Here is a 27,407-nt window from a genome sequence, read left to right as displayed (position 1 = left end):
AACAACAACAAAAACCCCTGTGACAAAGCAATAACGATGGGGGGAAAAAAAACCAGAGAGGGGAATCACCCACCTCCAAGGTGGGTGATGCCCTTGGAGGTCAGAGAATTCTAATTTCTGCATTCTCAGCTGCTAGCACATTTCCACATATTTGACCCATACATTTATAACAGAGAATGAAAGAATACAAATTCAGCAACAGGGTTGGAGAAAAAGATTTGGGCTAAATTGTTGAAAGTAAACAGTTTACAGTGAAAGGAACCTTGGGTTTGAAGTCAGGAGACCTGAAGCAGTCTTTTGACTAATGGCCTGTGTTTTTATACTGGCTCTACAACTTACCTGCTGTTTGGCATTAGCAAAATACTGATACCTTCAATCTCCTCACCTGTAAAACAGGGATAACACCTACCTTACAAAATTATTTTGACAATTAAGTACCAAGCGATTTCAAAGGGCCGGGCAGGGCACTAGTAAGCACTCAATGATAGCGGCTGTAGCTGCTAACTTCTCCTTTAGATCTTCTTCCATACTTGTGAGAAGTCAGGGTTAAGAATAGCTTTTCTTCAACGTTCCAACCACCACTGAAAAAATTATACTTGGTTTGCCAAGGACGAAAGGCCCCGCCCGGCACGCGCCACACAGGTCACCTACGCAGACGGCGGTCCCGGAGCCTCCGCCCGAGCGCCGAGCCGCGGAGGGCGCGATCCCGGCCCGGCCGTTACAGAGACGCGGCCCCGACGAGGCTGGGCGCGAGGCCCAGCGCACCTTCACCGAAAACCGGTCTCGACCGGCACCCGATTCCTCTTGAGGCGAGGCCCTGAAAGAGGTGAAGGAAGACAAGTCGGAAGTGACGCATAGCCGCAAGGAACCGGAAATGACCGTAGCGCGCCGGAAGCCGGAAGTTTTCTTCGTTTCCAAGGCGACGGCTCCGCCACCGCTCCAGCCCCGCGGCCCGAGTCGGGACGCTGGAAAGCTTCTCCGAGGAGAGGGTACCCGTGGACGGCGGCCGCCGCCGCAGCGACTCGCCAGGAGTAGCAGCCGAAGACGGCGGCCGCCGCACCGGCCCTCGCGTGTGGAGGACCAACGGCCGGCTCAGCCCTCGCGGCGGCCACGAGTTCAGTCTCAGCGAGGACACGGAAAGCATCCGTGTGGATGACGACCAGCGCTGCAGTGTCTCTACAGGAAGAGAAAGCGAGGACCTCGGCTTCTCCCGCAGTGACTCCAGAAGGGTCCGTGAAGACCTGGGCCGCCGCCGCAGTGGTTCTCCGGCGGCTGTGGGGAGAAATGGTGGCCGCGGTCTCTGCAGCTCTTGGGAGAGCGTGAGGAGAGACAGCGGCTTTCTCAGCAGTGACGTCAGTTTCAGTAAAGCAGGCGGCCACCAGTTTAGTGACTCGGGCCGAACGGTCGGAGAAGACCGCGGTCCCCGCCTCTGTGGTACTTGGGAGGGTGTCAGAAAAGTCCGCGGTCCCGGAACCAGCGACTCCGGGGAAAGGGGCAGCGACGACCGCCGCCGCCGCCTCAGCGGCTCTTGGGAAGGAGGGAGTGTCGATGGCTCTCCCAGCGTCAGTAGTTCTTGGGAGGGAGTAAGTGAAGATCGCGGCTACGAGGCCAGCGACTCCTCCGGGGTGAGCGGCAGCCAAGACTCCAGCCGCCGCCTCCGTGGCTTCTGGGAGCGGGAAAGTGAAGACGGAGGGTCGGGCTGCAGGGGCTCCTGGGACAGAGCAAGGGAGGACGGCGGCCCCGGTCCTAGCGAAGGCGAAGGCGAAGACGAAGACGGCCGCTGCAGTGGCTCGTGGGGGACAGCAAGTGAAGACCGCCGCAGCAGCGGGGGCCTAGACTCGTCTCCCCGGAGTCGGTGGGATCGCACCATGCCCGGGGTGCCCCTTTCGGGGCCCTCCACCTCCTCCACGGAGACTGCAACCCCGTGTGAGTCAGATTAGTTGCTTCGATGGCCCTTGTCCCCGCCACACTTCCTTTCTGCCTTCTGCCCTCATCAGCCTTACCCCTTTCTGGCAGTTCCCTTTCTCAGCTGTAATTCCGCTTTCCCCCTAGTGACCTGTTTTCAATGGGTCCCAAAGCTGTTCACCTTTCCCCTAACCTCCCTCATTTGAGCTTTACTCCCTTTCTTTCCATCTGCACATTCCTGAGACTTCTCGCCCACTGATGGCCACACTTGTTAAATCTTATGAACCCCTTTAAGTTCTTACTTGACTTCTCTAAAGCATTGGACCCTGTGGAGATGACATTGTACTTGCCTAGTTTTCTTCCTTCCACTCCGTTGACTCTCCCTTTTCTTTGCTGACTTTTCTTCCTTCCTCTCCTTAAATGTTGCTTTTCCCCCTGGACAGTGCCATCACTGGTGCTTTTTTTGTTATGTACTATGACTTCAACCCTCCTGAGGACTTTCATATCTATGTTATTTATTCAGCCATCCAGTAAATATTTATTGAGTGCCTAATATGTGCTGTGTCTTAAGGCTGTATCATTAAAGAACACAGGCATATTCCTTACCTTCTACTGGTGAAGAGAAATACTGAACAACTAATGATTAATGTGATGAATATTATGAAGAAGAGTAGAGTGCCATTATGGTTCCATTATGGGGTGAGGATGGGTATCAGAAAAACCTACCTAATACTGAGACACATTTAACGCTGAGATCTGAACTCCAGATCTCTCCTCTGAGCTGCAGACTCATATGTAAAAGTCCCTTCTGGAACTCTTTCCTGGGACACCTTACGATCAACATGTCTAAAATGTAATTTTGGCCCTGGTTGGGTGGCTCAGTTGGTAGGAGCGTTGTCCTCTACACCAAAAGGTTTCTGGTGTGATTCCCAGTCGGGGCACATACCTAGGTTTCAGGTTCCATCCCCAGTTGGGGCGTGTACTGGGAGGCAACGGATGGATGTGTCTCTCTCACATTGATGTTTCTTTCTCTCACACACAAATCAAATAAAACATATCCTCAAGTGAGGATTAAAAATAATAATAATAATAAAATAAAATAAATAAAATGTAATTTTGTAACCACATGCCCTCTCTGTCCTTCAGCATTCACTGTCTCAATTGCACCACATCACTGAGGGAACTAAGCCAGGCTCCTTGGAGTTATCCCAGTACTCTTTCCTTATTTTGCCCACTATATACATCCAACTTCAGTTCAACCTGTTTTCATAATATTTGTTGAATATTCTGTTTCTAATGCTATTCTCTTAGTCGAGGGTCTCAACCTTTCTGCTGTAGACTACCTTAGCTACTTTATTATGTGGTCGCCCTGAATTGCTAGTGTTGCATTTTTGCTCCCCAATGAATTCCCCTCACCTGTAGCCAGTCCTGTAAACCCAGCATTACAAATCTGATCATTATTGGTCTTTGTTTAAAATTCCTCAGTGACTCCCCATTTAAGTGCTTCTAGCTCTTTATCGCTCCAGTGGCTTCTGCTCCAGGTAAGCTGAACTTGACTGTGTTTCTCTGTATTTGCCTGCCTTTCCAGATTCAGGGTGGAAAAGTCAATGGTTTTCAGTTGTTCAACTTTTCTCCTGTACATAAACGAATGACATTTCCATGCTCTTTACACATAAGAACTGAAATGGAAGTCTGGTTAAGAAGATGTTAATCACAAACACCTGTGTACTAGGTTTGTTTGGAAAGTCAAAGTGATTTTGTGCTTGCTTTTGACTTATTGCTTTAGTCTTTTTTTTTTGGTATTGTAATATATTTTAAGCAATTTGATTTTTCAGTAGGTGCCAGGAAGAAGGTGCATTTTAGTAGCATACATGATGCAGTACGTGCTGGAGATGTAAAGCAACTTTCAGAAATAGTAGAACGTGGAGTCAGCATTAATGAAGTTGACGTTCTCCATAAATTTACCCCTTTACATTGGGCAGCACATTCTGGAAGTTTGGAGGTAGGCTAAATAAAACTGGGGTAAGTTTCCGGCTCTTAGGAGTGTTGTGAATTTAACAAACAGGACTGAAGCCCTTTACTAGGCACTGCAAATAATTTCCTTTTCAACTGAGTCTATTATTGGGTGTTTTGGTTACAATGGCTTTGTAACAAATTGTCCCAAAACTTAGGGGCATAAAATAACCATTTATTTATGCTCAGGAGTGAACCGGGAATTTCGATCTCAGGGACAGCTTGTCTCTGTTCCATGATGTCTGGGGCTTCAGCTACAGATTGAAAAACTGGGCCTGGAACCTTCTGAAGGCTTGTTCACGCAGATGTTGGTGGTAGATGCTGGCTGTAGGCTGGGCACTTAATTCTTCTCCATGTGGGCCTATTTGTAAGGATTCTCCACCTGGCTAGCTTGTGCTTCCTCACAGTATGGTGGCTGGGTTCCAAAGGCAAGCATAAAGCATAAAGGATAACTTAAAAAGGATAACATAATGAATACCTAGGTCTCTTAAATCCTAACATTTTTACTATAGTTGCTTCAAATTTTTAGAAAACAAATGGAATATTATAGATACATTTGAAGTCCCTTAACACCCCTCTCAGGCTCCATTTCTCTCTTCCCAAATCTAGAGATAACAATTACCCTGAATTTGATGTTTATTATTCCTATCTATGTTTTATGCCGTTACTGTGTATGATTATATCATTGTTTTAAATGAGATATTTTATATAAATGACATATGTATCATTCTGCAGCTTGATACATATGGTTAAATATATGTACTCTAGTTTATTTCTTTTGGCCATGTTGTAATAGTCTATTCTTAGACTAGTATCAGAATTTATTCAATGGATGGACATTTAGTTGGTTTCAATTTTTAGCTACTACAAGCAGTGCTTAGTGAATTTTTTTATGCAAAACTTCTTATTCTTGGACTGTATACAAAGCCAACTAACATTTTTCTCATGGTTCAAGGTTGTGTGTGGGGAGCTTATTTTAGCTACTACATTTCCCCACCCTGTAGGCTGCAGTAGGTCTATCCACTACGCAGTCTTCCCCCTCTCTCCTCCCCCCTGCTACACAAACAGAAACTGCTTTCTATAAATATGGCTTCTCTGTGTGATTTCTTGTTTGTCTGTGCTTCTCTGCTTCTTGGAACCAAATCTGGTTTGGAGAATCTCTTTTCACCAGTTTGTGTGCCCCGCTTGAACTGTTGTAAACAAGGATTCCCCTTTGGCCTTTTAGTGACTTCCTCTCAGCTGAGAGAAATGTGCCTTGACGGATCTTTCTGCACATGCAGCCCTGGGTGGGGATTTTCTCTGCTGTTTCCTCCCACCTCCCTATTTGATCTACACTTTGGCAGCTTTCCCATCTGTTTTGTGCTTTGAGTTTTAGATGTCTCCTAGTTTCATCAAAGATGGGGTTTTCTTCCTGTTTTTCTTTTTCTTTTGATGATTTTGAAGAGAGGAAATACTGATTTTACTCTGCCATATTCCAATAGGATAGGACTTTTTTTTTTTAATCCTCACCTGAGGAGTGAGGGTATTTTTCCCCATTGATTTTTAGAGAGAATGGAAGAGAGGAGGAAGAGGGAGGGGGAGAGAGAGAGGAGAGAGAGAGGAGAGAAAGAGGAGAGAAAGAGAGAGAAAAGCATCCATGTGAGAGAGAGACATGGATTGGTTGCCTCCCACACGCCCCCTTCCAGCAGGTGGGGATTGGACCTGCAACCCAGGTACATGGGACTTGAACCCCAGTGACCCTCCAGTGCACAGGCTGATGCTCTTACCACTGAGCCAGGCAGGCCAGGGCATAGGATAGGACTTCTTGACATACTATTTATTTAATCTCTTTCCTGGTATTCTTTCAGCTTCTCTTATTACTCTCACTTAGGCTTCTTTGGTTAGCCTACCCTGCCTATTCTATAAATATAGGTATTTTTGTATGTTTGCCTTCTCCAGGCAGTTTTTAGACTTTCTTGGCTTTATCATTTCTACATAATAATTCACGGATTTACTTTCCCTCCTGAATTCTGTCGTATGTATTGGGTACTTGATCAACAGCTCATGTGTATCTGACTAGCATCTCAAATTCAGTTGCTGTAAAACTAAGTTTTATTGTTTTCTATCCCTTTTTTAGTTTTCTAGGCTAATGGCCTTTGAATCGTTGTTGCGTTGTCTCAATTTTTTCACCATCTAAAGTATTTATTTAATACCAACCTCAGAACCCCCCCCGAACTATTGTAAAACAATATTGTCAGTCAGTGATAACTGTAATATACAATACAAAACAATTAATTTCCTCAGAAATCTGAGAAGCACCAAATGTGACCATTTTTTTAAATGTCTCCTTGAACTTTTTCAGTTTTTCACAGAAGCATTACACATTATTGACATTTGTCTAGGTGAATGGTGCACATTGATGCAGTAAGAACTGAATCACTGGTGAGTTGATTCTGTTCTGTCTTTGTCTTTCAAATTTGCCCTCTTCATCCTCACAGCCGCTGTCTTCGATCTAATTGATTTTCTTCTTTTTTGTCTTGTCTCCCTCTAGTTCATATTCTGTATACGAACTTACCACTCTAAAACGAAAATCTGATATTACTTAACACCCATCCTCTCTAGGATAAAGTTCAAGCTATTTAATATGGTAGATTTATATCTCCCATCTCATATCCCAACACACTTGGACATTTTGAAAACTGGACATTTTAGATTGTATATTGTAGCAACTTCAGAGTCAGATCCTACTCTCTTATCCCTACCCAGGAGTGGTGGTTGCTGTGTTTATATGTTTAGTCGCCTAGACTGATTATATGGAGTCTGTTTTCTTCATAGTGTGTGGCCACTGCTGAGTTGTTCTTTTAATTATTGTTTATTATTTTTAAGCCTGGCTTCCTAGGGTTCACCCCTGGGTCAGCCTAGCTTAATGGTCAGCCAATGACTTATGAGAGCATGTGCTTAAATACCTTGAGCCAGTAAGGATTTCACCTTTTACTGATGGGTCTGTGTGTAGCTTGGGGAATATTTTCAAAATTCAAGTAGCTTACAAGTCAGCCTGACATCTTTTTTTTTTTTTTTTTTTTAAATGTGTTTGCAAGGCCTCATGGTTAGCCATGGATGTCTAACTAGCTTAGTCCCTCTTCAGTCTTTTCTGGGTCTGAGCAGCCTTGTACATTCACATGGTCTTTTAGATCTGAAGGGATAAGTGGCCATCTCATTTCTTGGATTTTCCTATTAATTTTCTGGGTAGTATTTAGTATCATTATTTCAGGCAAGCTCTGTTGTTGGCTTTCTCAAATTGTTCTGAGGAGTAGAATTGTTTTTGACAATGTGCCTGGACATGGAATTTTACATGTTCAGCTCCTAATAAAGTCAGCCCCTCCAGCAGGACAGTGGAGCTGTCCACCCAGGTAGATCTTTAGCACCATGCAGTGGGGGATAGGCATAGCTGTAGTCCCAGTCTCCCTGTTCTTACTGAGATTCAGTAGATTTTCTTGAGTAAATGCTTCTCATTTTGTGATATGCCTGTGGTCAATTTCCAGAGTCTCTAAATTGTTGTTTTTGACAACGTTATTCAGTTTTATCATTGCTTCTTTGGGAGGATTTGCCAAGCTCCTCACTTAGCCGTTTCTGAATTCCTGCTTATTTGTCCATTGATTTTTGATAAGATGCAAATGTAATGTAATGGAGAACAGGTTATTTTCATTAAATGGTGCTGGCACACTTGGATATTCATATGTAAAAAAACACACAAACCTTGACCCATACCTGGTACCACATGCAAAAATGTACTCAAAGTAGATTATTGGCAAATTTGAAACTTAACTTCATAAAACTCCTAGAAGAAAACATAGGAGAAAAATCTTTGCAAATTATGTCTGAACTTGTAACCAGAATAAGAGACAACTCAGTAGTAAGAAAACAAAGAACCCAATTAAAAAAAAAAGGCAAATGACTTCAATAGGCACTTAAAGATAATATGGATGGCAACTGAACACATGAAAAGATACTCATCATTATTAGGCATTAGGGAAATGCAAATTAAAACCACAAGAGATGCCACTACACATATATTAGAATGACAAAAAAACCCCAGAAAACTCAAGAAATGACAATATAAAGTATTGGCAAGGATATGGAACAACTGGAACTCTCATACATTGCTGGTGGAAGTGTAAAATAATACAGCCACTTTGGAAAATAGTTTGGCAGTTTCTTATAAAGTTACACATATACTTACCTAGGTTCCAGCAATCTTGCTTCTACACATTTATGTAAGACAAATAAAAAAAACCTGTACATGAATGTTTATAGTGGTTTTATTCCAGTACCTGAACTGTGTTAGTATATAGTAGTCTCTACATAAATATTTGTTGAATAAATGAATGATTTACAGTGATTGTTAATGAAGTTGAGCTTTTTAAAAAATATGTTATTGGCCACTAATCTCTGTGACAGGCAATTGATACCTAAATGGTAAGCCTTTTCAATAAGTGATATGGCTATAACTGATTTCAGTGTATTCCAATGATACAGCCAATTTAAAAAAAAGAAACTTCTTGAAGGTAGAATCTACAAACTTCAACATATAAAGACAGTAATACTATATGTGGCAGAGACCTCTAAGTACTGTATTATAATGAGACTTAGGGTAATTTTTATAAATCTTAAATGAAGATGCATTTGATTCCTCCCCTTTTTATATAAACCACTGTGGGTTTTTTTAGAGAATATCATCAGAATAACAAAGTTTGCCTTGGTACAGAAACTTCTGGACACATTTAATATCTATGGCAGAGGTTGCAAACTAGCAGTCCTTGAGTGAATTTGGCTCACATATGTTTTGTTTGACTTGTACAGTATTGGTCAAACATAAGATTTGGATCAGCATTTTACAGCAATGACTGGCTGGAATTGAATAGCATCTGCACCTTATTGACAAGGAATGTTGTCTCCAGTTTGTCACAGTTCCCACTGCTCCCTATTGTTTACCCAACAATAAGGCCCAATGTTGGTTACCATGTCATTGTGCTTGTGCTTTTGTTTTTCTTATACCTGGTGCTCCTATTCACTTATGATGCTTCTTAGGCTGCAGTATTTCATGATGACAGACTAAATTTAAAAGATATAAAAATGTTTAAAACATCTGTCTTATTTGTTAATACGGTTATTTTCTTAATTTAGTGTCTTCATTGGCTCCTCTGGCATGGAGCTGATATTACAAAAGCAACTATGAGAGGCTGGACAGCAGCTCATGTAGCTGCAATCAGGGGTCAGGATGCTTGTATGCAGGTAATAGTAACTTTGTTTACTTTTTAAAGATTCAGTAAGTTTAATTACTTTGGCATAGTTCTGTTAAGCTATTGCTTTTATTCTAATAATTTAATCCTATAGATTTACTTCTATGTTTTAAATAAAAACTTATTTTCGTATCAACTGTCCACTTAAACAAATGATATAAGACAAAACCCTTTTATCTTCAAAGTAGTTGCTTATCTCAGTTGTTTTAAGAGATGCCACAGTCATGCACAGATTATCTCCTTTATAGTTTTCCATGCCTAAAATTCCTTATTTACTGTGTTTCCAGAATAGCACATTAATATGTGGCAGGACCTAATTTTTTAGAGTGACTGTATTTAATCAATGGACTGAAATAGACTGGAATTTGGAGGAATACAAAATCATATAAGCAAACAGTCCCTGCCTGTAAGAATCCTGAGATTCTGTTTGGAATGGCAGGAGCTCTGTTCACTGAATTACAAAACAATACAAAGCACAGTTTATGATTAAGGTGCCAATGAAAAGTACAGATGAGAAGAATTATAGAACTTAGCTGGAAATAGAAAAATGTTAAATAGAGGAAATACAATTTCAGCTAAGCCTAAAAGAATGGGTTGATTTTAAAGAGGTAAGTGGTAAAGAAGCATTATAGGTAGGGAATATATCAGGAGCACATAAAAATAATGAGTAATGTGTCACAGTCTCCCATGCATCACCTCATTTAGTACAGCAATCCTATGAGATTAGGAAACAGATTCAGAGGGTTAAGTACCTTGCTAAGTAAGTGACAAAGCAAGGGTTTAAACCCATGCTTTGTCCTCTAAACCTCTATACTGTAATTCTGTGTGAAGTCCCTGAATTGGAAAAAGGAGATGTGTTCAGGGGATATACTATTATGTAAGTTTGAGCGTAGATGGTTTGTTCTGTGGACTGTTATGAACTAAGTTTGGATAAGCTAGTTTGTAAAATGTCTGAAAAGTGGAATAAAGATTTTCATTTTATTTGTATTGAAAAGAGATTTTATACACATACTACATATATATGCATATATACATACATATATGCACACATACATACACATGCACATGGACATTAACAGTAGAATGAGGTGATGAAAGCAATATTTCAGGAAGTTATTCTTGTGAAATGTATCCAGGATTACAGAGGACAAAGAGGGAGTTTGGAGGCAAGAAGACCAATTAGAGATTTTTGGTGTACTCACCACAGAGGGTGAATTAGGTGGTGGCAATGGGAAAGAAAGAAAATGATTCAAGACATCTTCCAAAGCAGTCATTGACAGAGTATAGTGGGAAGTTAAAGTTTTAAGTCAGAATGACAGATAATTATGAAACTCTAGATAGGGACACTTGAAAGGCTGGGGAGATTTGGGAGGAAAGAGGTTGGATTCAATTTGGCACATTTTTAAGTTTAAGGTACCTGTAGGCCATTCAGGTACAGAAGGTGCAGGCAGTTTAAAACGGGCTGGAGACAAAGCTTTGAGGAGTAATAAAGTATAGAGAAGAGTGTAGAGTACTGAGGCTTGAATGTTGAAGAATGCTATAGTAGGCATGGGAGGAAGCAGAGAAAAGAGTAAGGAATTTGGAGGAGGAAGTCTGAGAGAGAGAGACAGGATCCATTATGGCTGTGCAAGTGAAGGTAGAAGTTTAAGAATTAGGCAGAGTATCAGGTACAGGATAAAACTAAGGGGAATAAAGCTTAAGGAAATGCCACTGAACTTAAGAGCTCGGGGGCTGGTTGTATTTCTACGCAGTGGTTGGGGTGACACTCAATTTATACGTGGATTTCAAGTTGAGTTCTTAATTTGAGAAGTAGGAAGTGGAAATGGTAACTTTAGGGGACATCAGGGTCAAATGAAGCCTTAATACTTTCCTTCCTCTAAGCCAGGGGTGGGCAAACACATTTGGTCTGGCCCTGTCAAGGCAACTGTAGGCAGGACTCGAAATTCAATAAATCTAGGCTTTTTTCATAGCTAATTTTTAAGTTGATAATTTTGTATGGCCCTCGAATGATGTTATAAATATCCAAATGGAAAAAAAAAATCCAAATGGCCTTTGGCAGAAAAAAGGCTCCCGACCCCTGCGTCTAAGCAGTAGTTCAAGCCATTCCCTCTGCCTGACTGTCCTCTTCCTCAAAGTGACCTCTTCCTTCTTGGAGCTGGGGTGATGCTTTTTTTGTGCTATACTGTTTAGTTCTTGATTATCAGGGACACCTTTGTATAGCGGATTATCTTTGTCTCTGTATAAGTCCTAATTCCCTAAGTTGATATGTCTTCATATTCTTTGTAGTGACATTGAAAACATAGTGAGCACTCAATATATGGTTTGTGATGATGATTAACTAGTTTGTTAATGTGAGTCAGACAAAATCATGGAGATTATTCTTCCTAAAACTCTCGACAGAAATTATGACTAAATAAACGTTTGCTGAGATACTGGTAAATATGGGCTGGTTAAATAAGAAAAAAGGCTGAGGGAGAAAATAAAATTATATTAACTAATAATTTTTTAAAGCAATAACTCTGTACATTATTTGGGATGTGCTGTGTATATGATATAACCCATATACAGGAACTGGGCCAATTGTAAAATCAGATGGAATCTTCTCAGATGCAGTTAGAAGTTTGATTTGAAGCTTAGAACTAGTTACTTTAATAATGAAATCCTTTTATTGTATTCAAAACCAAGTTAATAAAAGATTCTGTTTTTGAAATTGTGGAAGTTTACATTTCAGTTTTATTAGCTTAATGTTAAAGTGTTTAGCTTAGTGGTTATTAATCAGTGCTCATGAAAAGTGTGCCTTATAAATTGTAGATCCATGCGCAAATCCAAATGTGAAATCAGGTATTATAAATGTCTCCTAACCAATGTTAAAAAGGATCTCAAACATCTTCTTTGGATTAGCTAAGAACTTTCCACACTTTGCCTGTGACACATATTAAGAACATATATAATAATTTAGGTTAATAAGTTGCTTGCCTTTAAATAATCTGTATCTGCATTTCTATGATTTAATATCTATATTCATGTAAACTCATTTCTCTATTTTTAGGCTCTTATAATTAATGGAGCAAATCTGGCAGTTCAAGATGACCGTGGTTGCACTCCTGTACATCTTGCTGCGACACATGGACATTCTTTCACTTTACAAATAATGCTCCGGAGTGGAGTGGTGAGAGATTCCTGTTAATATGTGAGAATGTATAATCATGTAAATGAAATAGCATTTGGTAGTCTGATTTATCTTCCTGACTTTCTAAGTACCCTTTCTGACTTTAGGGAAGTAATTTGATTTTTCTCTTTAGCTTTTTCATCTTTAAACACAGGAGCAATAATTTCGATAAGTCTTCAGAAAAACTCTAAAACACCCAGTTTAGTAGGGTAAACTGTTTCAGAGGCTATGGGCTCTTCATGTCAGCTCAGAGTTTAACTGGGAAGATTATGAAGCTTCCAAGCACATGTAAATCTTTCTGACTGTAAATCTTTCTGAATTTCTGTGTGTACTCTTATATAATTTATAAATTGATTTACATCTCCAGAAATTTCATTTATTATGATACTTATTTTTAATATTACCCAGTGGTTGTAAAAAATAACTTCTTATAAGAACTACCTATATTGAAGACATTATGGTAAGAGTTGGTGTTTCTATAGAGAGAAAGTGAAAAATCTTAATATTTTTTCATTAACTCTTTGTGCTCTTAAGGCTATGATTTGATCATTTTAATTCATTCCTTTCCTTTTACTGGTCAGGAGCTGTGACCAGTAAAATGACTAGTGAATTTCCTTTTTAAAACCTATTTTCATGTGACTAGTTATGTTCTTTTTAAACAGACTATTTTAGCCCCACTGTTGTGGCTCAGTGGTTGAGCGTCGACCCATGAACCAAGAGGTCACTGGTTCGATTCCTGGTCAGGGCACATGCCCAGGTTGCTGCCTCAATCCCCAGTAGGGGGCATGCAGGAGGCAGCGATCGATGTTTCTTTCTATCCTTCATCTCTTCCTCCGTCTCTAAAAAATCAATAAAAACATATTTTAAAAGACTATAAAATTTCATTAGTATGTTATTAGCTTGTGTGTTCAAATCAGTGGTTTCAGTAAATTTTTCTTTTATTACTTAGTGTTTGCCATATAGCTTTTTTTTTTAAAATATATCTTTATTGGTTTCGGAGAGGGGGAGGGAGAGAGAGAGAGAGAGGGAAACATCAATAATGAGAGAGTCATTGATCAGCTGCCTCTTGCACGGCCCCCACTGGGGATCGAGCCTGCAACCCAGGCATGTGCCCTGACTGGGAATCAAATGAACCTCGACCTAGCCTGGATGATAGGTTGATGCTCAACTGCTGAACCACGCCAGCAGGGCTATTGTTTGCCTTATAGTTTTAAGAGCAGCCTCCAGTTTTCAGTTGCCAAGTTAAGCTGCTACACTTAGTGTTTCCCCTACAAAATGGAAGGAAACTTAGTCCTTGTGAATGTTGCCTCTAGGATCCCAGCATAACTGATGTGAGAGAATGGAAACCTGTACATTATGCAGCTTTTCATGGACGGCTTGGCTGTTTGCAACTTCTAGTGAAATGGGGATGTGGCATAGAAGATGTGGACTACAATGGAAACCTTCCAGGTATTCACAAAAGTGAATATTTTGGTTTTTCATTAATGTGAGTTTTAAAATGTTGATCATGTTTTAAGAAATTTAAACTGCCATTCTAATAGTGCCTCACAAAACTTAAGTAGTAAATATGTTAACATGAGCATTTTAAAATTTTATATGACTCCTGTATTGTATATCTGTCATGTGATTGATTTCTTTTTTTTTTTGGAACTGTATCAGCAAAAGAGAAATTGGCAAAATTAAACTTGAATTTTTCTCTTCCATCCAGCTGTTTCCTTCATCTACTGTCTAGTGTTATTATTTTTTAACTTCACATATCTCCGCCCCACAGACTATTTTTTTAAAAATTTATTGATTTTTAGAGAGAGAGAGAAAGGAAGGGGGGAGAGAGAGAGAAACATCTATTCTACTTATTTATGCATTCATTATTTGCTTCTTGTAGGTGCCCTAACTGGAGTTGGACCTGCAACCTTGGCATATTAGGACAGTACTCTACCCAACTGAGCTACCCAGCCAGGGCCCCAACAGATAACTTAAAAAAAATAGTATAAGTAGTGGACACTAGTGTATTTGAGTTAATTTGCTAACTACAGTTGTCTAACCTGCAATCAGCTGGTCAATTGAGATCTATACCCTGTCTTCTTCTAAGAGGTGCTGTAGAAATTCATTAGAGGGATAGCTCACAGTGAGATTGGAGTGAGGGTTACTAAAAATGATACTTGAATTATTTCTTAAAGGAATCTTCAGCAAACATGAGTGGGAAGTCCAGGCAGAATGATATGGCAGGTTTGATCAAATCACTTTGCTGCTTAAAAACTCCATAGTTCCCTGTGGAGCTCTGATTCCTTAGCTTGGCATACTGGGCCTTCATTATTTGGCTCTTACTTACCTACCTTCCTGGCCTCATCTCCACCCCTTTACACTACTATCTGTAATCACTTTGCTTCTTTCTGAAGTACATCCTTTAATGTTCATTTAGTGAATGTCTCTTGGTATAAACTTTTTCAATTTTTGTGTATCTGGAAATTATTATTATTTTTAGTGTTTTTATTGATTTCAGAGAGGGGAAAGGAGAGGGAGAGAGATAGAAACATGAATGATGAGAGAGTGTCTTTGATCGGCTGCCTCCTGCACGTGCCCTGCTGGGGATTGAGCCTGAAACCCAAACATGTGCCCCGACTAGGGATTGAACTGAGATCTCCTGGATCATAGGTCGATGCTCAACCACTGAGCAACACTGGCTGGGCTGGAAATAATTATTTTGCTCTCATTCTTTTTTTGAAATAAATTTTTGAATAAAGTTTTTAAAATAAATTTGCGTATATGGTATAAGAAATGGTCCAGTTTCATTTTTTTGCATGTATCTGTCCAATTTTCCCAGCACCATTTATTGAAGAGATTGTCCTCTCCCCATTGTATATTCTTGACTCCTTTGTCATAAATTAATTGACCACATAAGTGTGGGTTTATTTCTGGGCTCTCTGTTCTGTTCTGTTGATCTTTATGTCTTTTTTGTGCCAGTAGCATACTGTTTTGATGACTGTGGCTTTGTAGTATTGTTTGAAATCAGGGAGCATGCATGATACCTCCAACTTTGTTCTTCTTTCTCAGGATTGCTTGGACTAGTCAAGGTCTTTTGTGGTTTCATATAAATTTTAGGGTTGTTCTAGTTCTGTGAAAAATGCCGTTTGATATGTATAATACACAAATGTATTTTGATAGAGATTGCATTGAATTTGTAGATTGCTTTGGATAATATAGACATTTTAATGATATTAATCTTTCCAATCCATGACCACAGTATTGCTTTGTGTTGTCTTCAGCTTCCTTCATCAAAAGTCTTATAGTTTCAGAGTACAGGTCTTTTACCTTCTTGGTTAAATTTATTCCTAGGTATTTTATTCTGTTTGATGTGATTGTAAATGGGATTGTCTTCTTAATTTCTCTTTCTGATAGTTTGTTATTAGTGGATTAAAGTCTTAAATGTAGGAGCTGATACCATAAAACTTCCTCGTAGAAAACATAGGCAGTAAACTCTTTGACATTGATCTTAGAAATAGATTTTTGGATATGCTTCCCCCAGCAATGACAACAAAAGCAAAAATAAACAAATGGGAATGCATAAAATTAAAAAGCTTTTGTATAGCAAAATGAAAAGACAACCTACTGAGTGACCTGGCCAGGACGGTATAGTATATTTTTAATAATATACTATAGAGGTTAAGAATGCCCTCAGCATCAGACTGCTTGTGCTCAAACCTCTCTCTTAAAAAATTATTAACTCAACATTTATTTATTGAGCTTCTATTATGTATTAATCCCTCTTCAAGGTGCTGGTTAGAGCATCCGCCTGAGCACCAGAGGGTCTCTGGTTCGAATCCCAGTCAAGGGCACGTACCTGGGTTGCAGGTTCGATCCCCGGCCTTGTCTGGGCCAGTTCAGGAGGCAACCAATCAATGTGTTTCTCTCACATTGATGTTTCTCTCTCTCCCTCTCTCTCTCCCTTTCCCTCTATCCCTCCCTTCCACCCTCTAAAAATCAATGGAAAAATATCCTTGGGTGAGGATTAACAACAACAAAATGAGAATGTAGGGGAGTTTTGGATTTTCTTTAGTCTGCTTTATTGTTTTACTTTTTATCTTGAGTCTGTCTGGTTTTAATGGGGTTTTTGTTATATTATTTCATTTATCCTTGGGTTTAGCTGGCACAAATGGCATGAACTGAGTCTTTGTTCTCTATTTTCCCCAACCAGGGTGATTTAAGCTATATATTCTCTGGTTGGGGAAGAGAGTATAAACACTTTGCTCTCAAGTGTCTGGTTAGGGGAGATAAGGTCTTGCGATTCACCAGCTGGCTGTAAGTTGTTCAGATTGTTTGGTCTCATTTAATTTTCTTGACTTGCTTTCTCCATTCCACTTTCCTAGCTTCTTACTGTCCTGCCACAGGTACCATGGGGCGGGGGGCATTTTCAGAAAGAGGTAACAGTGAGTAGAAAGCTCCTGAGACGTGGCGTGCCTATTGTATTTGAGTAACAGCAAGAAGTAACAGTAAGTTAGTGTGGTTGGAACAGAAGTAAGAGGGTAATAGATGATGAGATCACAGAGGTAACAGGAACTACTGAAAGATTTTGAGCACAAGAGTCACATGGTCTGACTATGGAGGTGGCAAGGACTAGAAATAAAGCAGTTAGGAGACTGATGCAATAATTTAGGCTACTATTTGATTGCACCAGAGTAGAGGTAGCAAAGATAGTGAGAAGTAATTGGAGTCTTTATATCTTTTAAAGATAGAACCATTTTTGCCTGGCCAGTGTGGCTCAGTGATTGAGCATCGACCTATGATCCAGAAGGTTGAGGTTTGATTCCAGGTCAGGGCACATGCCCAGGTTTCAAGCTCCATCCCCAGTGGGGGGCATGCAGGAGGCAGCTGATCAATGACTCTCTCATCATTGATGTTTCTGTCTCTCTCTCCCCCTCTCCCTTCCTCTCTCTGAAATCAATAAAGATATATATATTTTTAAAAAGAGCAATTTAGATTTGCTGATTGATTAGATGTGGGGAGTGACAGCAGAGTCAAGGATAGCTCCAGGGTTTTTGGCCTTAACTATGTGGAAAGGAGAGAGTTTCCATTAACTGATATGGAAAAACTGTAAGGAAAATGTATGCAAGAAGTATAAGGAATTCAGATTTTGACGTGTTAAGTTAGTTAGAAATGCCCGTAAGATGTAAATATATATGATGATTAAGTAGTTAGAGGAGTTTGAAGTTTCAAGGAGTTTTTAGTGGGAGGTTCAGCTGAGAACGTATAGAGTGGTGTGTGCCAGCAACTTCTGGGCATTGTGACTTGTTTCTCTTGAGTTATATTGGTCACTTGAGCACTCCTACTTCTTTAGGGGCAAGATTTGCATATTGATTGGGCTATTTCCCAAATAATCATTTCTCAGGAGTGTAAAGGCTCTTTTGTTCTTTGTAATCATTACCTGTAAGTTTGTAACACCCCAGAACTATTTTTTTTGCACATTTTGGGTTGTGGCGCTCCCTCAGTCTGATTCAATATATTTTCTTTCAAGGATTCCTTAACATTTCTTGTCTGTTCATGGCGTTCTTGTTTGTTTTTTAGTCCTTTATGGCTTTAAAATATATATTGATTATTATTTTCTAGGATTTAGAGTAGAAAACATAAGGTAGTGTGTATGCTTAGTTTGTGATTTTGATCCAGTCTTCTTGTTTGTAATAAAAACGTTTGTGGAAAACAAAATACATAGTGATAAAAATAACATCATTCATATTTGCATAGTGACTATTTTGGTTTATTCTCCCCTCCCCCCCTTTGCAAAATATTAAAAATATTTGTCTGTCTGTCATCTCTCTGTCTTACATAGCAAGCATTGTGTCATGTAATGGTAAGCTGCATAACTGGGATTTCACTTTCCAGCGCCTGCTGTTTGGTGACCCTCATCTGGCCTCTCCACACTCATACTAAGTATTGCTTTGGCATGACTGAAGGCTAAGGACATATAGTCTGGGAAAAGGTCTGTTATCCTTGCTCAGAGTATGTCCCTATTATATAGGGCAGGATAGTCATCTCTCTATGAGGATTAGAGCTAATGTGTCATTTCTTTTTTGATGATTATTTTTATTGTCAATTTAAAAATGAAATTCTTTTTTTTCTCTCACCTGTAGTTCACTTAGCAGCCATGGAAGGCCACCTTCACTGTTTTAAATTTCTACTCAGTAGAATGAGCAGTGCAGCACAAGCTTTAAAAGCCTTCAATGACAATGGGGAAAATGTGCTGGACCTGGCCCAGAGGTTCTATAAGCAGAACATTTTACAGTTTATCCAGGGGGCTGAGTATGAAAGAAATGATCCAAAAGATCAGGAAAGTAAGTAATAAACCTGAAATGTTTCAGTATTTAATACGTGGAATAAATGAAAAAGGAAAAGAAATTATGAGTTAAATGTTATATTAAAGTCTGTTACATATCATTGTCCATGTATTTATTCATGTTCTCATCTTTATATGAAATATTTTAGGCAGAAATATACAGAGATTAATATAATGAACAATTTTCATACCATTGGATTTAATAATAAAATATTATAGGTACAGTTAAATCTTTTGATCCCTCTCCTCTAATACTACCCATTCCCTTTTCTTTCTCTTCAGAGGTAACTATTGTTTTTGGATTTGTAATTCCATTCTGTGGTTTTATATTTAGTATATATGTACTCACAAAAATATCCAGTATTGTTTTGTGTAATTTTAGAGTAAGAGACCAAACTGCTACAACTAAGAAATCCTAAAATTCAGCGGTTTAAATGGTATAGAAGTTTATTTCTTTTACATGACAACTTGGGTTGGAGAGTAAGTAAATCTGTTCTGTTTGGTCACTGAGGGACCTACTGTCTTCCCAACTAATTCTCTGTAGTTGTTGCTAATCCAGCAGGAGATGGGGAGAGAACAAGAGTATATGCCTAGGAATAGAAATTTTCAAGGTCTAATTTTCACATCATTTTGCTAACTTTCCATTACATAGCTGCAAGGAAGCCTGGAGAATTTACCACCTAGCTGAGAAGCCTCATCTCAGCTGCAACTAACTGTTTTACTAATGAAGGAAAGGGATTTTAGTAGACAGTCTTTGAATTAGCAGTCTTTGAAACTTCTTTTAAACTTCATAAAATGGCGTAAAAGAGTACATATCCTTCTATGACTTACCTTCTATGACATATTTTTGAAATTAGGTTGATAGATATATCGTAGTTTATTCTTTTTAAGTGTTTGTGTAGTATTACATTTTATACAAACCATTATTTATCTGTTCTCCAATTTGCCATTTACATTGTTTACAATTTTTCACTATTACAATCAACATGGTTATGTCCATGTTCCTTATGTACATGTACAAGAGATTCTTTAGAGAAGTGCTTCCCTACCTTTCCACACATAGCCCACACAGAAAATTATATTTGTATGGCACACTGGGACATTGGATGAGGGTTCTTGGGGTACTGCCTAACTTTATTAAAGTACAATTTATATGCAATAAACGGTATTGATTTCAGGTGTGCAGTTAGATCCCTGGCTAGGAAGCTCAGTTGCTTAGAGTGTTGTCCCAACAAGCCAAGGTTGTGGGTTCAACCTCTACCAATGAATGCATAAATAAGTGGAACAACAAATCAGTGTTTCTCTCTCTCTCTCCCCACTTCCCTTCCTCTCTTTATTTAAAATTAAAGTGTTCAATTTGATGCATTTTCACAGTTGTATACACTCATTAAACCATTACCACAATCAAGGCATAAAACATTTCCATCATGTCAAAGGCTTTTTTTCCATACCCCCTTGAAGTTCATCCCTCCTTTGCCCTTGGCCCCACACAAACACTGATTTGCTGTCACTATATATCAGTGATATTCAACCTTTTTTATCTCATGGCACACATAAACTAATTACTAAAATTCTGTGGCACACCAAAAAATACAACTTTTGCCAATCTGACAAAGAAAATAGGTATATTTTGATTGATTCACACTGGACTGCTATTGTTGAGTTGGCTATTGCCATTTTTTAATTTGATAGTCTAAGGGAAAAAAAGTCAATGCCCTGAACTGGAATTGAACCGTGACCTCCTGGTTCATGGGTTGATGTTCAACCGCTGAGCCATGTTGGCTGGGCAGGTATTGCATGTTTTAAAAATTCTTGCAAGCACACCAGGTGAAAATCACTGCTCTAGGTTAGTTTGAATATTTTAATGGAACTGTTTTGAGTTTCATCTGTGTTATGTGTATTAGTAGTTCATTCCTTTTCATTGCTGAATACTATTCCACTGCATAGATGTATCGTATTTTATCACTTCATCTGCTGATGAGTATTTGGATTGTTTCCTATTTTGGGCTATTCTTAATAAAGCTGCTCTGAACATTTACATAGACATATGTTTGCAGTTCTCTTGGTAAATACAGAAGAGTGGGGCATATGGTAGGTTTATGTTTAACATTAAGAAGTTGTCTGTTTTCCAAAGTAGCTGTATTGCTTTATATCAGATATGCATGAGAATTATATTTGATCCGTGGCATTCCCAACATTTGATATGGTCAGTCTGTTTGATATTAGCCATTCTAATGGATGTATAGTGTTATATTATTGTGGTTTAATCTGCATTTCCTGATAACTAATAATATTGAGCATCTTTTCATATGGATATCATATATCTTCTTTTATGAAGTGTCCAATTCTTTTGCCCATTTTGATTGGGTTGCTTGTCTATTAATTATTGAATTTTAACAGTTCTTTATATTTTGTCAAATATATGTATTGCAGATATTTTCTCCCAGTCTGAAGCTTGCCTATTTTTATTTTTAGTAGTGTCTTTCAAAGAGCAAAAGTTTTAAATTTTGAAAAAATACAATTTATCAATTTTTTTACAGGTCATGTTTTTTGTGTGTGTCCTATCTATGAAATATTTGCCCACCCCAAGGTCAGCAAGATATTCTCCTATGCTGTCTAGAAGTTTTCTAGTTTTAGCTTTTTAATTCATATCTTTGATTTATATCAAGTTAAATTTTATGTGTTGAGTGAGATAAAGTCTTGATTTTAATTAAAAAAAAAAAGTATAGCCACTTGTCCTAGCACCATATTTTTGGAAAGCAGCTTTGTCAAAAACCGGCCACCTGTATATGTATAGGTGTATTTCTGACCTCTTCATTCTATCTGTCTTATTGATATGTCTGTTTATTTGCCAGTACTACACTGCTTTGATTACTGTACTTTTCAGGTAGTGTAAGTCTCCAACTTTGTTCTTTTTAACATACTCTTTGGTTATTCTAGGTTGTTTCCTTTCCATATGTAAAAATGAGAGTAGCTGTATCTCAGAGTTGTTGAGAGTGTTAAAAGAGGCAGTCCTTACAACTGTGCCTGGCATTCAGTAAAGGCTGAATATATAAAAACATTTTATCAAGTATTTACTCTGTGCTAGTCACTAGGTCAGATATGTTCACACATGTATATGTGTATATGTATTTATATATGTATTTGTATATGTATACATACATACATACATACATACATTTTATCTGCTTCTAGTTTATTTTGCTTTCTTCACTCCCTTGCAAGCACAGAGAAAGAGTGGTTTGTGCAAATGTAAGACTTGAGACCAAGTACGTCTTTAGGCAAAGGGTTGAAAATGACCATCTCCTTGTGTTTTGTGGTGGCCCACCAGTAAAAGGGAACATGACTAAGAATAGTTCTGATATAATACTACTCTTAGCATGTTGAAGTGTTGAGGGGTGGAAGTGTGACACAATTAATAATAATTTTATTTTGTGGTTCTCTTTTCATTACTTTATTATCAACTAAACTAAGTCCAATATAATATTCTCATACTTCAGTTAATATTGAAATCTAAAATGTGTGACTGCTTAAGGCAGGAAAATGAACTCATGTGTTTTACTGAAATGCTAAATTTTTTATTCATAGCTTTAGCATTTCCAGGTCATGTGGCTGCCTTTAAGGGTGATTTGGAAATGCTTAGGAAACTAATAGAAGATGGAGTAATCAATATTAATGAACGTGATAGTAACGGATCAACTCCTATGCATAAAGGTGGGTATGATTCCTGCTTAATTTTGAATTCTGATACAGTTGGACCTTTTAAAATAATTGTCCATCAGAAACACATGAAAATATACGGTATATAGAGTGCTTAATTTTTTAAAAAAAAAAAAATCTCTTTATTGATTTCAGAGAGGGGAAGGGAGAGGGAGAGAGAGAGAGAAACATCAATGATGAGAGAGTCATTGATCGACTGCCTCCTGCACGCCCCCGACTGGGGATGGAGCCCGCAACCAGGGCATGTGCCCTGACCAGGAATTGAACCACGATCACCTGGATCCCAGATCAACTCTCAACCGCTGAGCCACGCCCGGCCGGGCTAGAGTGCTTAATTTTTAATTCAAGTGTGATATTCCTTTTATGATGTCAGACATTCACACATTATCAGATTTGAAGGTAATTCCAATAGAAATTCTCTTTTGATATTGTCATGTAGTTAAGATGTTAATTTCACTGCTAGAGAAGTTTCTTAGGACTAGCATTTTCTTTGTACTAAAAATGAACTGTTCATGTAAAACAGAAACCATGTCTCTTGAAAAAGATCTAGCAGAATTTTCTTTGTTCTTATACTCCCCAAAAATGTTTTTACTTCCATAGAAATATCAATTAACATGATATGAACACATTTTCAAGATGTCTGCAACTTTTCTCTGCCCTCTCCTTTCTTCTGTGTGGAATTCTAAAATATTAATCAGGTTTTTTTGTTTTTTAATCAGACTTTGTCAAATTGTCAACTAGGTGTCAGGAGTATATCTCTAGGATTTATTCTCACTAATCTTCCTTTTATTTATAAAATATAAAACTAAATCTTTAACCTATTGCACCTGAAATTTCCATTTGCTTCATTTGTGATGTTATAAGTTTCTTTATAATCTGACAGCTGGTAATTCTTGTAAAAGTCTTAGAGTAAAAAGACAGTAGTCTTGTTAATATAATGTGTTTGAATTGGACTTTATTTCATAAATAACCAATCACAGATTATGTTCCTGTTGGTTAGGTTCTTAGCTTAATCATTAAAGTTTGTTTAATTCATAATGTATCTTAAGAATATTAAGCACCATGTGTACCAATAGTTTTATGAGAGAAAAGCGTGGTTGGGGCAGGAAGAAGGGTAATGAAGGGAGTTTCTCTTATACATAGAAAGGGCCCCTCTTTGGTAAACACTACTTGGAGAATCTTGCTCCATTGATCTCTTCTATTTGTCTAGGTGCTAAAGCTTTTTCCTGTGGGATTTATGAATGAGACAGAGACTTAAAATGTGCATAAAATAGTGTGTGTGTGTGTGTGTGTGTGTTTTTTAAAGAAATGTTCTGCCTTGAAGTAAAGCCCCCAATTCATAACATAGGTATAACCAGTTTTTATTCCTAATGTGTATGTGGGGTGTTTATGAGAGATCAAAAGAGAGGCTCACTCATGGTATTTATAATGCATCTTTGGGGGAACGGTAAAGTGAGTTTTATTGACAGATGGTTCACAGCCTATCTCAGTCATTTCTTCACCATTTGAACTGAGATGGGAATGAAGGATCTGGAAGAAGGTTCTAAAGAGATTGATGTACAACAGAGTGTTTTGGATACAGCCATTGTGAGAAGGTGAGAGGGTGAAAGTGAGGAGGAACCAAAAGGGTTTGTCCTTCAGTCCTTCTCTTGTCAGTCTGTCTGTTAAGGACTCCTGGGGCCAGGGGTGGATCAGATGGTGTGGTGGAGGGGTAATAAGTGAGTACAGCAGGGGCAAAGGGCATTTTTGTGTATATTATCCTTTTCCTGGGAAATATCTGTATGTTTAAATTATACCCAAATTGGATAAATAAAAGTTGCCTTATAATTTAATTCACATTTTGTCAATCTATCTGCTTTTCCTTTCATTTAAATTTTGATTCAGTAGGTAAGCTGCAGTACCTATTAGTCATTTAATGGTTGTTAAATCCATTATGACTTCTCCTTTCTTTCATTTACTTTTAGGCCATAATTATTTCAAATATTTCTTAAAAATTTCTAGGCACTGCATAATTTTATCTTGTTCTCTTATAAAACATTGGTCAAATTAATCAACATACTCTAATCAATGTACAATAAGGATCTTGGATAAAAAATTCTTTTATTGTATTTCATTGTAGATAAATTACTTAGACCTCCTCCCCCCTTGTAAATATTACCTGTGTAATAAAATGGAAATGTTGGGTTAAACTCACTCTGCCTTATAAAACTCACCATTGTTCAGGATTCATAAATATGATTTTGTAACTTTTACAGAAAATAGATGTTGCTGTTTTTGTGTAAAGTGAAGTTATTTTTAGAGATATGGGAAACCCTGTAGTATTCTTTGTTGGTTTGGATTTGCTGTAGGAGAAAGAGAAGCCCTAAGCTCCTTAGGAGCCAACTCTGAGTTTGGCAGATGGCTCTGAGTTAGTTATGGAAAAGTAGTACAAGAGTGCTTACAGACCTTTTGTAAGTTGGGCCATAGGGCTGTAGTGATGGGGCTGCTTTGTCACTGGACCTGGCTTTGCATCCTTCCCTCCCTGTTCCTGCTATTGGAGTGGATTCACTTTTTAAGGTACAAAGCCATACCAAAAGTTCATGCTCCGATTTATTTTACAGAGGCACATATATATTTAGCACCAACCATGTGCCCACATCATGAAGACAGTATGAGATGCAGACTTTACTGTTAAGGTGCTATACATACTTATACCATGAACAGCTAGAGGTTTGTATGTATAAGTCAGGATGTAATAAATGGCAAAAAGATTTGGTTGTTAAAATATATGCAGTGGAATTCAGGAGTAGAAATTGAACAGAAGAAGTTGTTAAGAGTCAAATTATTGAGGAAGTGTTCATGGGAATTCAGAAATGATACCTTAAGTTTACATGACATTTAACAGGGTGCAAAACTGTCATATTTAATCCTTATTGTAATTTTTATAAATATGAAATTATCTCTGTAAAAGATGAGGAAATTGAGGTCTAGAGGAACCAGGTTTTTGTACTGAGGTTACACAGCTGGTAAGAGCAGAGCTGAGATTTCATTTATTTTTTCTTCATTCATTCACTCATCAACTCTACAGACATTTCACGGCCGTGAAAATTAATATTGAGGGAATGTGTTTTGAGGACAAGATTTAGAAAAAGATGGAAATAGTTTAGGTAATCAGTGGGGGACCTGTAAATTTTGAGTTGTGAGGGTCAAAGGAATATGCTATTAATATAAGATGGCACCAGATTTTCCAAGTCAGTGTGGGTCTCTGGCTAGATTGCCTCCCGTCCTGGTGTAATACGAGGTTGGTCAGGAGCTGTAAACAGCAGCCAAGAAGCAAGCACTGGATAAGGTTCAGGAAAGACTAAATGAATAGTTTCAGACCCATTACTTCTAGCTGTGTGGTGTGAAATAAATACCCTCTTTGAGCCTCAACTTCCATATCTATGTAAAGTTCTCTGTATAGGGGATAAGCACAGTACATATTCGATTAAATGTTTGTCTAATGAATGAATAAATGAAATAGAGAAAATTATATCTGCCCAACTTCCTTTTGTCAGTTATTGCAAGGATCAGTACTTATGAAAGTACCCTCTAATGGTACTATTCAAATTTTTGGAAAATTGCTCCTAATAACAATAACTCTTTTTGTCTATTTTCTGGTTTTGTGTGTGTTTGTTTATAGCTGCTGGACAAGGCCACATAGAATGTTTGCAGTGGATAATTAAAATGGGAGCAGACAGTAATATTACCAACAAAGCAGGGGAGAAACCCAGTGATGTGGCTAAGAGGTATCCCTATCTGCTTTACTACTTCTTTTGTTTTGTTTTGTTTTTAAAGTTTTGCATGTACTCTCTTATACTCAGAAATCTCTGAAGGTTTAATGGAATTATAAGACTCAGTCAAATGATGGAATGATAGTACTCAAGCTGAATAGACATTTGGCATTATATCAACTCTTTAAAGCAGTGATTCTCAACTGGGAGGTAGTATTGTTTCCCTTCCTGGGAGGAAGGACATTTGGAAATATGTGGGAGTTTGTCACAGTGATTAGTGACCATCACTAATATTTAGTGAGGTCAGGTCCAGGAATACTTAATGCTAAATATCCTACAGTACTCTGAATAGTGGTGCACAGCATAGAGTGATCCCACCCCAAATACTAGCACCTCTTGAGAAATATTGTGTGATAAAAAGGGGTAATCAAAAGGAGTCACATGGGTTTTGAAACAAATTTTGGTTTCAGGTCCTCAAGGAATATTTACTCCATTCATTTGTTTATTTGGTTGCTTTTTAAAAATTCAACTGTATTATACTTATCGTGTTCCAAGTGCTATGGTTAGTGTTAGGATTACAAAGATGAAAAAACTCAGTTCTTGCCCTCAGAGAAGCTTAGAGTCTTGTGGAGAGACAAATTATAATTATTGTAACAATCATTATTAATTATAATCATCATTATGTGTAAACATTATTAATTATAATCATTATATTATATTATAAGGTACAATAAGAATGTAGGAGGAAAAGTGCCAAGTCTTCCTATTTGAAAGTTGTGGAGGAGAAATTTTAATACAGATGATAAGAGACATGAAGGAAACTCTAGGACAGAATTTATATAGAGGTAAAGGAAAACTATTTTTTTGGAGAAGCAACATTTATACTGACACTTGAAGGAGGGAGAGCTGTAAGAAGACACTTGTGTGTTGGAAGAATTGCATGTCGTTCAGAACTGCTTGAATCTAAGGTAGAAGTGTGTGCCCTGACCTGGTAGCTCAGTTGGTTAGAGTGTTGTTTGTAAAGGCCAAGGTTGTGGGTTTGATCCCTGGTCGGGTCACATACAAGAATCAACCAATGATGCGTAAATAAGTGGAACAACAAGTTGATGTTTCTCTCTCTTCCTCTCTCTAAAATCAATAAATTAAAAAATAATAAAGTAGAAGTGTGGGCTAAAAGATGCAAATGAGGCTTGAAAGGATGCAAGGACTTAATTCATTAAATGTCCATGCAATTTTTGTTTGTG

At 38.2% G+C, this 27,407-nt stretch overlaps 1 protein-coding gene across 1 annotated transcript in view; it reads left to right on the top strand.

Annotated features, from left to right (window-relative positions):
* The first annotated feature begins 1,798 nt into the window (after positions 1-1,798).
* Positions 1,799-27,407, top strand: part of ANKRD42 (ankyrin repeat domain 42) — a 35,069-nt gene continuing 9,460 nt past the window's right edge. The window contains exons 1-8 of the mRNA XM_087821628.1: positions 1,799-1,926; positions 3,741-3,907; positions 9,082-9,189; positions 12,247-12,366; positions 13,680-13,815; positions 18,489-18,689; positions 22,280-22,405; positions 26,073-26,178. Coding sequence (XP_087677754.1) covers positions 1,869-1,926; positions 3,741-3,907; positions 9,082-9,189; positions 12,247-12,366; positions 13,680-13,815; positions 18,489-18,689; positions 22,280-22,405; positions 26,073-26,178 — 1,022 coding nt within the window. The 5' untranslated portion in view covers positions 1,799-1,868. The remainder of the gene's footprint in view (positions 1,927-3,740; positions 3,908-9,081; positions 9,190-12,246; positions 12,367-13,679; positions 13,816-18,488; positions 18,690-22,279; positions 22,406-26,072; positions 26,179-27,407) is intronic.

Source organism: Miniopterus natalensis, chromosome 11, assembly GCF_054644295.1.
Source record: "Miniopterus natalensis isolate mMinNat1 chromosome 11, mMinNat1.hap1, whole genome shotgun sequence".
Classification (NCBI taxonomy): domain Eukaryota; kingdom Metazoa; phylum Chordata; class Mammalia; order Chiroptera; family Miniopteridae; genus Miniopterus; species Miniopterus natalensis.
The sequence above is the reverse complement of the archived record's forward strand: the minus strand, read 5'-3'. Positions and strand labels throughout refer to the sequence as shown.